The 15614-nt window shown below is 41.3% G+C and overlaps 1 protein-coding gene across 1 annotated transcript; it reads left to right on the top strand.

Moving 5' to 3' along the window:
* Window positions 1-1155: 1155 nt before the first annotated feature.
* Window positions 1156-11935, top strand: LOC120058324 (ELL-associated factor 2-like). The gene is made up of 6 exons (XM_039006906.1): window positions 1156-1350; window positions 1795-1889; window positions 1994-2130; window positions 2329-2501; window positions 3109-3378; window positions 10338-11935. Exons 1-6 carry the CDS (start codon window positions 1248-1250, stop codon window positions 10385-10387), a joined length of 828 nt encoding a protein of 275 aa, XP_038862834.1. The 5' UTR covers window positions 1156-1247; the 3' UTR covers window positions 10388-11935.
* Window positions 11936-15614: the final 3679 nt, after the last annotated feature.

Genomic DNA, 15614 nt, shown 5'->3' on the forward strand with positions numbered 1-15614 from the left:
CTTCAGCACTCGTCAGTCCTGTTCTGTGAGCTTGTGTGGCCTACCACTTCGCAGGTGTTTCCACTTCACAATAACAGCACTTTCAGTTGATGGGGCAGCTCAAGCAGGGCAGAAATTTGACAAAATTGATTTGTTGGAAAGGCGGCCTCCTATGACGGTGCCATGTTGAATATATAGTATATATATTTTGTATATATAGTGTAGAAGCTCCATAAATATAAAACACTTGTACGGTTATAACACAGAGTTTCAAAACACAGAGGCGCAACATCGCGAGACTCCCGGGAATGTTTACAAAACAGACGAGACCGGTATTTGATAAGTCAATGAGAGAAGTGAAAGATTCTTCATTAGTTGTGAATTTTCTCAAAATCTAAACGCACAACTTAGACTTCACACAATGTCTTAAGTAGTTGAACATGTTATTACTCCAACATCGCGAAAGTGACAATATGAAACGTTTCATTTTCGTAAAAATCTACTTTATATTGAAGGAGTGTCTTTGATTTGACGGCCTGCACATGCGCGGTTAGGCGCGAGACGACCGTTTGTTAACCTAACCTACATATCAAGATACATTTTCAATTTGTATAAAAGTTTTATGGTGCGTATTGCTTTTTGTTTTTACATTTACTGACAATTACAAAATAATATTTCAATTCTATCTTCAATAATGTGAAGAGGGGTTTGTTCTCCGCCCACTTCATTTTATGGATAAAGAATCTTCCATGAAAAATAAACTAATTAACAATGAAAGTTAAATCAGCGTCAATATCATTTGGATCAAAATAAAACAAAATATCAGTCTCTCAAATTAACATTAATAGTAGTTTATTTTAAAATAAAATCTAACTCACAACAAAATCTTCTGACATAAGAACGACCTGATGACGTGTTTCTGCGCATGAGCTTAGCTAGCCAACGTCGCCATGACATCGCCTATAAGTGTGATCGGGGATTTCTATTGGAGAAGCAGTTTTAGCCTATCTTCATACTGTACTGTACTGTTTTAAGCAAACCCATGTCATGTGACATTACCACTGAAGCTACTTCCGCCTGAAATTATCCAATTGGTGATTGACAAGTCTTTGAACGAATCAAAAAACGAAAATAGACCAGTCTGACCAATCACAACGAAGAAAGGGCAGAACTTAGCTTTTGAAGTCCATAATTCGGTCATAGATGGTATCGAATGGAGGTGGAAAGTATCATGTTTGTTAACATATGGTTGAAACCTTTATTAGAATATGAATGCAATAACATACTCAAACTTTGATAATCAAGAACATGTTTTGAAATTAGGCGAAACATTTGAGAAACAACCCAAAGGCGCTTACCACACGGTGAGATGTAAGTGGCATTTTGATCATACTTGCTAGCTAACTTGCTATGATAATATTAGCTAGCTAGTTAACGTTAAGCCCCAAAACATACGATTCAAATTAAATAGCTAGCTAGTTACTTCGTCTAAATCGATGTCACTTTATTAAAAGTGATCTAGTTATCCATTTAGAGTCCTTAGTTTAAACTGTACTATTACATGTTTGTACTTTTAATTGGGCTTTTGGCTAGCCGCACTTGCTTCTGGCATCCATTGATCCGTTTGAGCAGCTACAACAATAGTGGTGGCCTTGTGGCTCCATCTGTTGATGAACAGTGGTAACTTCAACTTCATTATATCAGAATGGACCAAACCAATGATGTTTTTGTGCGTAGCCTTCAGTCTGCCCATATGCTTTGCTGTGTAATTCAGTAGTTTGGAACTCAGGCTGTTCTTTTATCTCTTTGATCCAGATGACTTTAAACCAGCCTCCATTGACACCGCCTGTGTGGGGGAGCTGGAGGTGGGAAAAGGAGAACAAGTTACTATCACACTGCCCAATCTGGAGGTAAGAATTAAGCACATAAATGACCCCCCCCCCCCCCCCCCCCCCCTTTTTAATCTCTATATCCAGTGATCAACTGATTACCTTGATGTTCCCCTTTTACCTAGGGATCCACTGCCCCTGTAACAGTCTTCAAAGGATCCAAGAGGCCTTATATGAAGGAATGTATTCTCATCGTAAACCACGATACTGGAGAGTACCGTCTGGAGAAACTCAACAGCAACATTGCTGTCAAGAAGACCAGGTGGGTGGACAGACTACGGTCGACTTGTTTATTTGGGCAAACTGTAACAAAACATTTTTGCAATGGAAAAACAATAAGCATTTCTTATTGGACACTAACTCTCCATTTTGAACTGCTTCCTTTCTAGATTATCTTGTCATTCTGATTTGCATTCCATATTTAGTTGTTAACTATAATCTTGTGTGTTTGGGTTGTCAGGGCTGAAGGCAGCAGTAAGATCCAGTCTCGTATAGAGCAGCAGACCAGTCGTCTGAGCCAGCAGATGAAGACTAGTGGTAATGGCAGCAGCAGCAAGACCCCAGCAGGCTCCAAGAGTTCTCCTCCCAAAGAGAATATGTCCCCTGCCTCCCCCATGGATGACATTGAGAGAGGTATGTAGACCACCAGTAGAGCATCATGTGTAAAAGCTATCCTTCTCTCAAACCATCTACACCGAACAAAAATATAAACCCATGTACACATGTAAAGTGTTGGTCCCATGTTCAATGAGGGGAAATATAAGATACCAGTAATTTGGCATTTGCACAAAAATCATATTACTGTGTTTACATAACTGTTAGTGAGAATTTCTCCTTTGCCAAGATAATCCATCCATCTGACAGGTGTGGCATAGCAAGAAACTGATTAAACAGCACGATAATTACACAGGTGCACCTTGTGCTGGGGGCATTTGTGTTTAAAAAAAAAGTTATCTGTGACCAACAGATGCATATCTGTATTCCCAGTCGTGTGAAATCCATAGATTAGGGCATCATTTATTTATTTCAATTGACTGATTTCCTGGTATGACCTGTAACTCAGTAAAATCTTTGAAATTGTTGCATGTTGGGTTTTATATTTTTGCTCTGTATAGATTCTAGTCCATGTTCATATAAATGAAACAATTGCTATGTTTGTAAATCCTCTTGTGTTGTGATTCAAGGTCAGAGGTGACATCATTGTTTTCTCTCTCTGTGTGTGTGTGTGTGTGTGCTACAGAGCTAATGGCAGAGGCGCGGGTCATGGACCAGATGAGTAGTGGGGACTCGTCCTCAGACTCCCACAGCTCCTCATCCTCCAGTAGTGGGGACAGTTCCAGCGGTAGTGACTCTGAGGATGAGTCCCGGCATCCCCCCCCCCCCAGACCCCCTGGGGGTCCCCCCACAGGGCCACCACCCCACCAGGGCATGCCTGTCCTCACCACTGTCACCACCACCACCTCCCCACCATCACCAACTCGCAGTGGAGGACACCTATTGAGCACATTAAGTAAGTTCATCCCTATCTCTTCTGTTCTCTCTCTCACTTACTCTCTGTGTCAGTCTCTCTCCTCTCCTGTAAAACTAATAGTTCACTTAATTTCAGTTTGTGACAAAACAAGAATCATTATACCATCTAAACCGCTCTGAAATATAATTTAAATAAACAAAAATATTGTATTTTCAGCTGTTTGAAGCTGGTGTACAAAACAGAAAGTAAAAGAAACTTAAGAACAGGAAGCATAGCATCTTAGACTTGCTTTCAATGAGAGCTTGGTTTGTTGCCCAAAAAGTTACACATCGCAGCTTTAAATACTTGTATAGAACCATTTTATATTTGCATTGCCATATCAGAATTTATTTTTGCATTACTGTGGATGTAGGCTAGGATTGGGCGATGTCTGGAATGACACATCATCTCATCGACCTGATCAAACATCGTTGATATACAATTGTATTGTCTATCTATTTATTTTTCCCAGGGCTGGGGGAGCGTGTCGTTGCGTTGCCTCGCAACGCGTAAACGATCTGTAATATGAAGCCTCTGTCATGCACAAATCACCCGATTTAGAGTCTAATGATTAGACTCTAAAATGTGGACATCATCTTACCAATATTGTATTTTCTTGTGTGCAAATACATTTGATAAATATAAATCAATCATATGGTGTGTGTGGTACTGATAACTTTGAATGGTGATTTGGAACCAAACATTGTGCGTTTTACAGTGCGATTTTCCTATTTTGTTACATTGCAACCTGTAATTTAAATAGATTTTTATTTGGATTTCATGTAATGGACATACACTAAATAGTCCAAATTGGTGAAGTGAAATGAAAACAATTACCTGTTAAAAAAAACAAAAAAAAACCATTCCAAACGGAAGTGATGCATGCATATGTATTTACCCCCTTTGCTATGAAGCCCCTAAATAAGAGCTGGTGCAACCAATTACGTTCAGAAGTCACAGATTGCACACAGGTGAACTTGAACAAATTAAGTGTTACATGATCTGTCACATGACTTCAGTATATGTACACCTGTTCTGAAAGGCCCCAGGGTCTGCAACATCACTAAGCAAGGGACACCACCAAACAAGCGGCACCATGAAGACCAAGAACACCTCCAAACAGGTCAGGGACAAAGTTGTGGAGAAGTACAGATCAGGTTTGGGTTATAAAAAAAGATCCGAAACCTTGAACATCCCACGGAGCACCATTTTAAATCCATTATTAAAAAATAGAAAGAATATGGCACCACAACAAACCTGTCAAGAGCTGGCCGCACACCAAAACTCACGGACCAGGCAAGGAGGGCATTAATCAGAGAGGCAACAAAGAGACCAAAGATAACCCTGAAGGAGCTGCAAAGCTCCACAGCGGAGATTGGAGTATCTGTCCATAGGACCACTTTAAACCGTACACTCCACAGAGCTGGGCTTTACGGAACAGTTGCCAGAAAAAAAGCCATTGCTTAAAGAAAAAAATAAGCAAACACATTTGGTGTTCGCCAAAGAGCATGTGGGAGACCCCCCAAACATATGGAAGAAGGTACTCTGGTTAGATGAGACTAAAACTGAGCTTTTTGGCCATCAAAGAAAACGCTATGTCTGGCGCAAACCCAACACCTCACATTACCCCGGGAACACCATCCCACATACCCCGGGAACACCATCATCGGCAGGGACTGGGAAACTTGTCAGAATTGAATGAATGATGGATAGCGCTAAATACAGGGAAATTCTTGAGGGAAACCTGTTTGTCTTCCAGAGATTTGAGACGGGGACGGAGGTTCACCTTCCAGCAGGACAATGACCCTAAGCATACTGCTAAGCAACATTCGAGTGGTTTTAAGGAGAAACATTTACATTTCTTGGAATGACCTAGTCAAAGCCCAGACCTTAATCCAATTGAGAATCTGTGGTATGACTTAAAGATTGCTGTACACCAGTGGAACCCATCCAACTTGAAGGAGCTGGAGCAGTTTTGCCTTGAAGAATGAGCAAAAATCCCAGTGGCTAGATGTACCAAGCTTATAGAGACATACCCCAAGAGACTTGCAGCTGCAATTGCTGTTAAAGGTGGCTCTACAAAGTATTGACTTTGGGGGGTTGAATAGTTATGCACGCTCAAGTTCAGTTTTTTTTGTCTTATTTGTTTCTCAAGAAAAAATATTTAGCATCTTCAAAGTGGTAGGCATGTTGTGTAAATCAAATAACACAAACACCCCAAAAAATCTATTTTAATTCCAGGTTGTAAGGCAACAAAATAGAAAAAATGCCAAGGGGGGTGAATACTTTCGCAAGCCACTGCAGTCAAAGATGTAATCAGAGGAGATGATGACCCTCTGGCTTGGTGGAGAGGGAATGAGGGTCGCTTTCCGCTCTTGACCAACTTCGCCTGCAAAAAGCGTTCTGTCTGAATGTGTTTTCAGTAGGCCAACAGCAGGCAATAGTGTTACCCTGCTCCGCAGTCTATTAAAACTAGAAAAGGTGAACATGCTTGTGTTCCTTGCCAGAACTTTGTCAGCTAATATATAATGACAAGAAAAATAGTCAGAATGGTTATTCATTGCACTTTCTATTTGTTGAATTTTCAAAGCCTGTATTCACACATGCGTCTTATTCAAAATAAATGTAGCCAAAATGTTGTGCCTTAACATACTTATTTGCAGTGTAATTTTTTGGGGTAATTTAATTCTTATTTATTTAGTAATGTGTAGCCTATCCAAAGGTGGGTTAGTCTTTAGTCTTTTTTTTTGTTCCTGCTTTTGGAGCTTATGTAATGCCAGTTGCGCAATTCAAGGACGTGAATAAACACTTCCACAATAACAGACATATTAATTTCTAAGTTTAACTTGTACAGGTAATGTTTACTTCATTGACAGAAGCTTAGTGTAGGCCTGTAATATTGGCTGTTTGGTTTGCAAGGTTTGTCCAGCTGCACACCATTTGTTTTTCCTGAAGCTTTGGTCAGGTGGAGGCCAGAAAATTAAGGTTTCTTTAAACTTCCCATTTTATTATTCTATCTGGCAATTGTTGGTTCTCTCTTTCTCATTATTACCATATCATGTTTTTATGTAGGCTATTCAACAACAACTTTCTGAGATCGAACTCTGTTACTGGCCTCCTAGATTGATTTGAAAGTTGATCATGACATTTTGGTGCGCTGCGCTCCGTCTACAATATACATTGTAGACATACTATTGCATTATGTGAATAGTAGGCTAAGTCTACCTACCTACCACATATTTATTGAAAAAGGCTATGGCAAATTGGAATAGGTAGGTCATTTGGCATGTCTGCAAAAAAAAATAATATATATATATATATCTATACACTGCTCAAAAAAATAAAGGGAACACTTAAACAACACAATGTAACTCCAAGTCAATCACACTTCTGTGAAATCAAACTGTCCACTTAGGAAGCAACACTGATTGACAATAAATTTCACATGCTGTTGTGCAAATGGAATAGACAACAGGTTGAAATTATAGGCAATTAGCAAGACACCCCCAATAAAGGAGTGGTTCTGCAGGTGGTGACCACAGACCAATTCTCAGTTCCTATGCTTCCTGGCTGATGTTTTGGTCACTTTTGAATGCTGGCGGTGCTCTCACTCTAGTGGTAGCATGAGACGGAGTCTACAACCCACACAAGTGGCTCAGGTAGTGCAGCTCATCCAGGATGGCACATCAATGCGAGCTGTGGCAAGAAGGTTTGCTGTGTCTGTCAGCGTAGTGTCCAGAGCATGGAGGCGCTACCAGGAGACAGGCCAGTACATCAGGAGACGTGGAGGAGGCCGTAGGAGGGCAACAACCCAGCAGCAGGACCGCTACCTCCGCCTTTGTGCAAGGAGGAGCACTGCCAGAGCCCTGCAAAATGACCTCCAGCAGGCCACAAATGTGCATGTGTCTGCTCAAATGGTCAGAAACAGACTCCATGAGGGTGGTATGAGGGCCCGACGTCCACAGGTGGGGGTTGTGCTTACAGCCCAACACCGTGCAGGACGTTTGGCATTTGCCAGAGAACACCAAGATTGGCAAATTCGCCACTGGCGCCCTGTGCTCTTCACAGATGAAAGCAGGTTCACACTGAGCACGTGACAGAGTCTGGAGACGCCGTGGAGAACGTTCTGCTGCCTGCAACATCCTCCAGCATGACCGGTTTGGCGGTGGGTCAGTCATGGTGTGGGGTGGCATTTCTTTGTGGGGCCGCACAGCCCTCCATGTGCTCGCCAGAGGTAGCCTGACTGCCATTACGTACCGAGATGAGATCCTCAGACCCCTTGTGAGACCATATGCTGGTGCGGTTGGCCCTGGGTTCCTCCTAATGCAAGACAATGCTAGACCTCATGTGGCTGGAGTGTGTCAGCAGTTCCTGCAAGAGGAAGGCATTGATGCTATGGACTGGCCCGCCCGTTCCCCAGACCTGAATCCAATTGAGCTCCAATTGCCTAGAAGGTCAGCATCCCAGAGTCGCCACTTCATTGTTGACTTTGAGACTGGTGTTTTGCGTGTACTATTTAATGAAGCTGCCAGTTGAGGACTTGTGAGGCGTTTGTTTCTCAAACTTGACACTAATGTAGACACCAGTTTGCGCTGTTCTGTGAAGGGAGTAGTACACAGCATTGAATGAGATCTTCAGTTTCTTGGCAGTTTCTCGCAAGGAATAGCCTTCATTTCTCAGAACAAGAACCCACTGACGAGTTTCAGAAGAAAGTACTTTGTTTCTGGCCATTTTGAGCCTGTAATCCCACAAATGCTGACGCTCCAGATACTCAACTAGTCTAAAGAAGGCCAGTTTTATTGCTGCTTTAATCAGCACAACCCTTTTCAGCTGTGCTAACATCATTGCAAAATGGTTTTCGAATGGTCAATTAGACTTTTAAAATTATCAACTTGGATTAGCAAACAAAACGTGCCATTGGAACACAGGGTTTATGGTTGATAATGGGCTTTTGTAAGCCTATGTAGATATTACATAAAAATTCTGCCGTTTCCAGCTACAATAGTCATTTACAACATTAACAATGTCTACACTGTATTTCTGATCAATTTGATGTTATTTTAATGGACAAAAAAAATGAAATTTCCTTGTTTTTGAAAGAAAAGCTAAGTGACCCCAAACTTTTGAGTGTGTGTGTATATATACAGTCGTGGCCAAAAGTTTTGAATGACACAAATATTAATTTTCACAAAGTCTGCTGCCTCAGTTTGTGTGATGGCAATTTGCATATACTCCAGAATGTTGTGAAGAGTGATCAGATGAATTGCAATTAATTGCAAAGTCCCTCTTTGCCATGCAAATGAACTGAATCCCCCAAAAACATTTCCACTGCATTTCAGCCCTGCCACAAAAGGACCAGCTGACATCATGTCAGTGATTCTCTCGTTAGCACCGGTGTGAGTGTTGGTGAGGACAAGGCTGGAGATCACTCTGTCATGCTGATTGAGTTCAAATAACAGACTGGAAGCTTCAAAAGGAGGGTGCTGCTTGGAATCATTGTTCTTCCTCTGTCAAATATGGTTACCTGCAAGGAAACATGTGCCGTCATAATTGCTTTGCACAAAAAGGGCTTCACAGGCAAGGATATTGCTGCCAGTAACCATTTATCGGATCATCAAGAACTTCAAGGAGAGCGGTTAAATTGTTGTGAAGAAGGCTTCAGGGCGCCCAAGAAAGTCCAGCAAGCGCCAGGACTGTCTCCTAAAGTTGATTCAGCTGCGGGATCGGGGCACCACCAGTACAGAGCTTGCTCAGGAATGGCAGCACGCAGGTGTGAGTGCATCTGCACGCACAGTGAGGCGAAGACTTTTGGAGGATGGCCTGGTGTCAAGAAAGGCAGCAAAGAAGCCACTTCTCTCCAGGAAAAACATCAGGGACAGACTAATATTCTGCAAAACGTACAGGGATTGGACTGCTGAGGACTGGGGTAAAGTCATTTTCTCTGATGAATCCCCTTTCCGATTGTTTGGGGCATCCGGAAAAAAGCTTGTCTGGAGAAGACAAGGTGAGCGCTACCATCAGTCCTGTGTCATGCCAACAGTAAAGCATCCTGAGACCATTCATGTGTGGGGTTGCTTCTCAGCCAAGGGAGTGGGCTCACTCACAATTTTGCCTACGAACACAGCCATGAATAAAGAATGGTACCAACACATCCTCCGAGAGCAACTTCTCCCAACCATCCAGGAACAGTTTGGTGACGAACAATGCCTTTTCCACCATGATGGAGCACCTTGCCATAAGGCAAAAGTGATAACTAAGTGGCTCGGGGAACAAAACATCGATATTTTGGGTCCATGGCCAGGAAACTCCCCCGACCTTAATCCCATTGAGAACTTGTGGTCAATCCTCAAGAGGTGGGTGGACAAACAAAACCCCACAAATTCTGACAAACTCCAAGCATTGATTATGCAAGAATGGGCTGCCATCAGTCAGGATGTGGCCCAGAAGTTAATTGACAGCATGCCAGGGTGGATTGCAGAGGTCTTGAAAAAGAAGGGTCAACACTGCAAATATTGACTCTTTGCATCACCTTCATGTAATTGTCAATAAAAGCCTTTGACACTTATGAAATGCTTCTAATTATACTTCAGTATTCCATAGTAACATCTGACAAAAATATCTAAAGACACTGAAGCAGCAACCTTTGTGGAAATGAATATTTGTCATTCTCAAAACTTTTGGCCACAACTGTACTATTGTCTGACATATCATGATGTCATCGCCATTGATGATATCTGTCAAACATTGTTGATTTATACCATAATATCGCCCAACCCTAATCTAGGCTGTACGTGTAAGACTGTACTCTACTGTACGTGTAAGACCTATACAGAACCTAGTCAGGCTAGAAGCGTGTATTTCCTATTTTCTATATTGTGACATGGTATGGGGGTGTTGATGTTAAATGCACCACTTGAACTCAATGGATTTATAACTTTCCCACTTCCACCTTTTTGCAGAGAATGACCTGCAATTAAGTGAGTCTGGCAGTGAAAGTGACGATGACTGACCAGTGAGTGACCACTAAAATACTGTGGGTGTGTTCAAGAGGTCAGTCTGTGGACAGCTGCACAGACCTCCAGATGGATGGGCGTCCTTTACGGTCACAACAGAAGTGGAATAAGACGATGGAATATGGATGTGATCTTCTTAATGCCAAACAAGACTGCACCCCTACACCTCCGGAAGCAACACCGCTCAGCACCACCATTTCAGTTTAATGTGTCTTAATAATTCTATCAATAGTCTGAGTTGTCTGTCTGTTAGTGCCTTTTTGACAGACATGGGCCAATAGTTGTGATCAATTCTCTTATCTACACATTTGAACTGGATTATTTTCACTGTTCATTTGAGTATTTACTAGTTACTACTAGTTTAGTGTTACTACTAGTTGGCCAAAGTGAACTGGGAACCATATTCCTGATTTGAACAGACAAGGTACTGCTGTTATCAAGGATAGCGTCAGTGTTTCATTAGTTGTAGTACTTAGCCTTTCTGCTGTGAAATAATTACTCTTAAAGTATAGGGAATAGGTTGAAGCAGTCATATCATTTAGTTTATTAGGATTTATCTTCATGTTACTTTTTTTGTTTAATATATATGGCCTAGCAACATAAAGGTGGGGGGTATTTGAGGAAACTAGTGCACTACTTGAAATGGATTGATTTAGCCTAGCGTGGGGTAAACGCAACTTAACGATTTTGCTCAGTGTTGCTACTTAATGTATTTGAAAGATTACTTGGCTTTGTAGCTTTAAACCTTCAATACTTGAATCTGACTAATGAATATTTATATTTAACATATTTACTCAAAGACCAACAGCTTAATATATTGTATGGGCGTCAGAGCAATGGGAGTGTAGGTAAACTAGAGCCTGATGCCAGTGAGTCTTTAGCGCTGCCTTTAGAACTGCCTTTCCGTTTACTACCATCTCTTCTGTTGCTATTGTTACAGGGGCGAGTCTTAAAAGGGTTTCTTTGCTGATTTCATTCATCGACTCGTTCTAAAAAAAATGCATTGGAGGAGAAGGCTTGAGGGTATTAAGCTTGGATCTTCTCCATTGCATTTTAAGAAAGAGGTGATTCATCAAGGAATTCATGAGACACGTGAGGAATCCAGGAAAGACTTCTGAGAAAGAGCCCAGGTCATATCTTGCTACCGCAGGATATATTATTTCGTCACAATAATCTCTCCTTTCTCCCGAAGTGTGCACTTGTTCACTTCCCTTCATGGATTCGAAAGGAAATCACTGGCATATGGAAACTCCTAGCCCATGCCTCCACCAATCCCATGCCTTTATATTTGTGGGGAGTTGTGAATGAGTGCACACTTCAGGAGAAAGGAGAGATTATTGGGATGTAACAACCATGACCTCTCATAACAAACTCGGGCAACTGGGAAAGAAGGGCAGAGAGTGAGGAAACAGCCTCTGACTGGATAAATAACAATAAATTGTAATAATAATAGTAATATGTTGGAAGAATTGTGGATTCAGTAGGTGGTCATGAATAAGTAACTATTGACTTTTTCGATAAATAAAATGTTAAATTGTTTGTCAGCGTTTGTGTTAGGTCTCTTTTATTTATCTTATGTTGGAATGCTTTATTATGCACTATTCTCTTACTCAAGTTGGGGGGGGGAACCAGCTGCTGTGCAATACTAATGTAATTAAAACTTTGCAAATGAGAAATTCTGCCTAGAGATATTCCTAGATGTAAATTGAAATGTTAGCAAATCACAATATGTTTCTATATTTGGTATCAGAGGGATGCATTTGGCAAGGCCCCATCTTTTTTAGATACCTCTACCCAAGGTAGAACAAAACAACCATGTTTTTTCACATCTCCGTCTCCCGTTTATGAAACGGATGTTTGTGTAAAAATATTTTACTGCAAAAGTGGTTAAATTGATAGATATTGGGACATACCCCCTAAACTCTAAAAGTACAGAATAATGTCTGGCTTGGGGTGGGCCACAAACTAATTTAACCCAATATCGCAAGCTCTGACATTGCTAAAATGTGGAATACAAGTAGTCGTCTGCCCTATATACACAAACAAACATCATTAGGATATCTTGGAAATATAGACATGTAAACACAGAGATACAATAGGTGGAAATATAGACATGTAAACACAGAGATAAAATAGGTGGAAATATAGACATGTAAACACAGAGATAAAATAGGTGGAAATATAGACCTGTAAACACAGAGATACAATAGGTGGAAATATAGACCTGTAAACACAGAGATACAATAGGGGGAAATATAGACATGTAAACACAGAGATACAATAGGTGGAAATATAGACCTGTAAACACAGAGATAAAATAGGTGGAAATATAGACATGTAAACACAGAGATACAATAGGTGGAAATATAGACCTGTAAACACAGAGATACAATAGGGGGAAATATAGACATGTAAACACAGAGATACAATAGGTGGAAATATAGACATGTAAACACAGAGATACAATAGGTGGAATTTAGCCAAATTTGATCACATTCACATTTTATCCAAACACAAATAAATGGGCTATACATAGGCTACATTACATTACCACATTACATTACTGTCATGAAAATTATGTTCTCGATGTTCATCAACCCAATTCAATTAACTACTCAGCCTGAAACCCAGAATTTGTAGGAAACTGGTTGAAATGAATCAGATGGAGGCCCAGCTACGATAGTCAGAAAATTTATTTACGAGAGCGCTGCTGTGCATATACAAAGACGTTCCTTTTATAACCTTCTCTTAACCTACGCACATACATACACACTAACATTTGGATTCTCTCTTTTTCTCCTGGAGTCTCACCACAGTTTATTACCACTCAGCTGACAGTTCCAGTCCCCCCCAGATAAGGGAAACCTGGAGGGGCTCTCCCTGTCCTATCTTATCTCCCCAGAGTTATAGCTGGATCGGTTCAAACATAGGTTAAGGCTCCTCTTTGTTTTCTTTCGGCACACACATACATTCCTCTCTTCCCAGGTCCAACTGTTTATTATTTTTAATTACTCCTTGTCCATGCTACATAACCTCTAATCCCTAATGGTTAAGTTTCCGGGTAGAATTATTTAATCATTTATCTTAACCCTATATAAAATCTTTTAACAATTACCAGCTCAGTTGAGCAGACTGAGAAATCATCTTGTTTTCTTCACATACATTTCTGTAAAGGGTTCTTGCGTCTGTATGTCAGGAGTGATGTGTTGTCAGGCTATATAAATATAGTTACAGTTCATATAAGGGAATAAATTCATTATGTCCTAATCTATGGATTTCACATGACTAGGAATACAGATATGCATATGTTGGTCACAGATACCTGAAGAAAAAATAAAGGTAGGGGTGTGGATCAGAAAACCAGTCAGTATCTAGTGTGACCACCATTTGCCTCATGCAGAACGACATCTCCTTCACATAGAGTTGATCAGGCTGTTGATTGGGGCCTGTGGAATCTTGTCCCACTCCTCTTCGATGGCTGTGCGAAGTTGCTGGATATTGGTGGGAAATAGAACATGCTGTCGTACATGTCGATCCAGAGCATCCCAAACATACTCAATGGGTGACATGTCTGGTGAGTATGCAGGCCATGGAAGAACTGGGACATTTTCAGCTTCCAGGAATTGTGTACAGATCCTTGCGACATGGGACCGTGCATCATGAGGTGATGGCGGCAGATGAATGGCACGACAATGGGCCTCAGGATCTTGTCACAGTATCTCTGTGCATTCAAATTGCCATCGAATAAACGTAATTGTGTTTTCTGTCCGTTGTGTATGGCTTCGCATACAATAACCCACTGCCACCATGGGGCACTGCAAACCGCTCATCCACACAACGCCATACACGCTGACTGCCATCTGCCTGGTACATTTGAAACTGGGATTAATCCTATAAGAGCACAGTTCTGGCAATCGAAGGTGAGCATTTGCCCACTGAATTCGGTTACGACCCAAACTGCAGTCAGGTCAAGCACGCAGATGAGCTTCCCTGGGACGTTTTCTGACAGTTTGTGCAGAAATAATTAGGATGTGCAAACCCACAGTTTCATCAGCTGTCCTGGTGGCTGGTCTCAGCTAATCACGCAGGTGAAGAAGCCGGATACAGAAGTCCTGGGCTGGCGTGGTTACATGTGGTCTGCAGTTGTGAGGCCTGTTGGTCGTACTGCCAAATTCTCTAAAATGACGTTGGAGGCTGCTTATGGTAGAGAAATGAACATTAAATTCTTTGGCAACAGCTCTGGTGGACATTCATGCAGTCAACATGCCAATTGCATGCTCCCTCAAAACTTGAGCCATCTGTGGCATTGTGCTGTGTGACAAAACTGCTCATTTTAGAGTGGCCTTTTATTGTCCTCAGCACAAGGTGCACCAGTGTAATGATCATGCTGTTTAATCAGCTTCTTGATATGCCACACCTGTCAGGTGGATGGATTATCTTGGCAAATGAAAAATGCTCACTAATAGCAATCTAAACAAATTTGTTCACAACATCTGAGAGAAATGTGCTTTTTGTGCATATGGAACATTTCTGGGGTCTTTTATTTCAGAGCATGAAACATGGGTCCAACACTTTACATGTTGCGTTATATTTTTGTTCAGTATATATTTACCGGAGGACAGTGGAGCGGTGAGCGTTTTGCTAGTTAATGTGCTTTGTGCCCGGCCTGCACAACCTGTGATTTCCGGGAATCTGATTGGTCTAGACACAGAACAGAAAGCACATAACCTGCAGCACTCTGATATAACGGACAGATATGCTTACACAGTGCGCAAGATGAAAATCAAGTCTCATGAGCAGTGGCGATTTTAGCATGTAAATCTTGTTGGGGCAAACTCAACCATTTTTTTTAGATGCATGCCAGCAAAACCACAACACTAAACAATACATTAATTCCACTATAACGGTGAAAAAACGGTGCCCACAAACTGTTAGGGCCTATATAAAGCTGTCCCAACAGCGGAGCATTCCTTTCAGCACCATGGTGTGAATCCTTACCACAGCTACACCTGAAAATCAACGGAGCCTTGTCTGGCAGCGAAACATTTCATTCAACTGCCTTTTTAAAACCATAGCTGATATGACTGACTTGCTTAAATAAATATGATTTCTAATGACTCCTTGTGGATTTGTGTAACTCGGATTATCCCTCAATAATAACGAATGCCAACATGAGTTTTGAACCATACACAAACATTATTACATTTCTGTTCAGTAAATTCA

The sequence above is a fragment of the Salvelinus namaycush genome, chromosome 13 (assembly GCF_016432855.1).
Source record: "Salvelinus namaycush isolate Seneca chromosome 13, SaNama_1.0, whole genome shotgun sequence".
Classification (NCBI taxonomy): Eukaryota; Metazoa; Chordata; class Actinopteri; order Salmoniformes; family Salmonidae; genus Salvelinus; species Salvelinus namaycush.

Excerpts from the sequence above, each read along its gene's own strand:
- LOC120058324 (XM_039006906.1), top strand. The coding sequence starts at position 1,248 with ATGAATGCAATAACATACTCAAACTTTGATAATCAAGAACATGTTTTG. Across the intron at positions 1,890-1,993 it reads TCACACTGCCCAATCTGGAG|GGATCCACTGCCCCTGTAAC; the intron begins GTAAGAATTAAG and ends CCTTTTACCTAG. Across the intron at positions 3,379-10,337 it reads ACACCTATTGAGCACATTAA|AGAATGACCTGCAATTAAGT; the intron begins GTAAGTTCATCC and ends ACCTTTTTGCAG.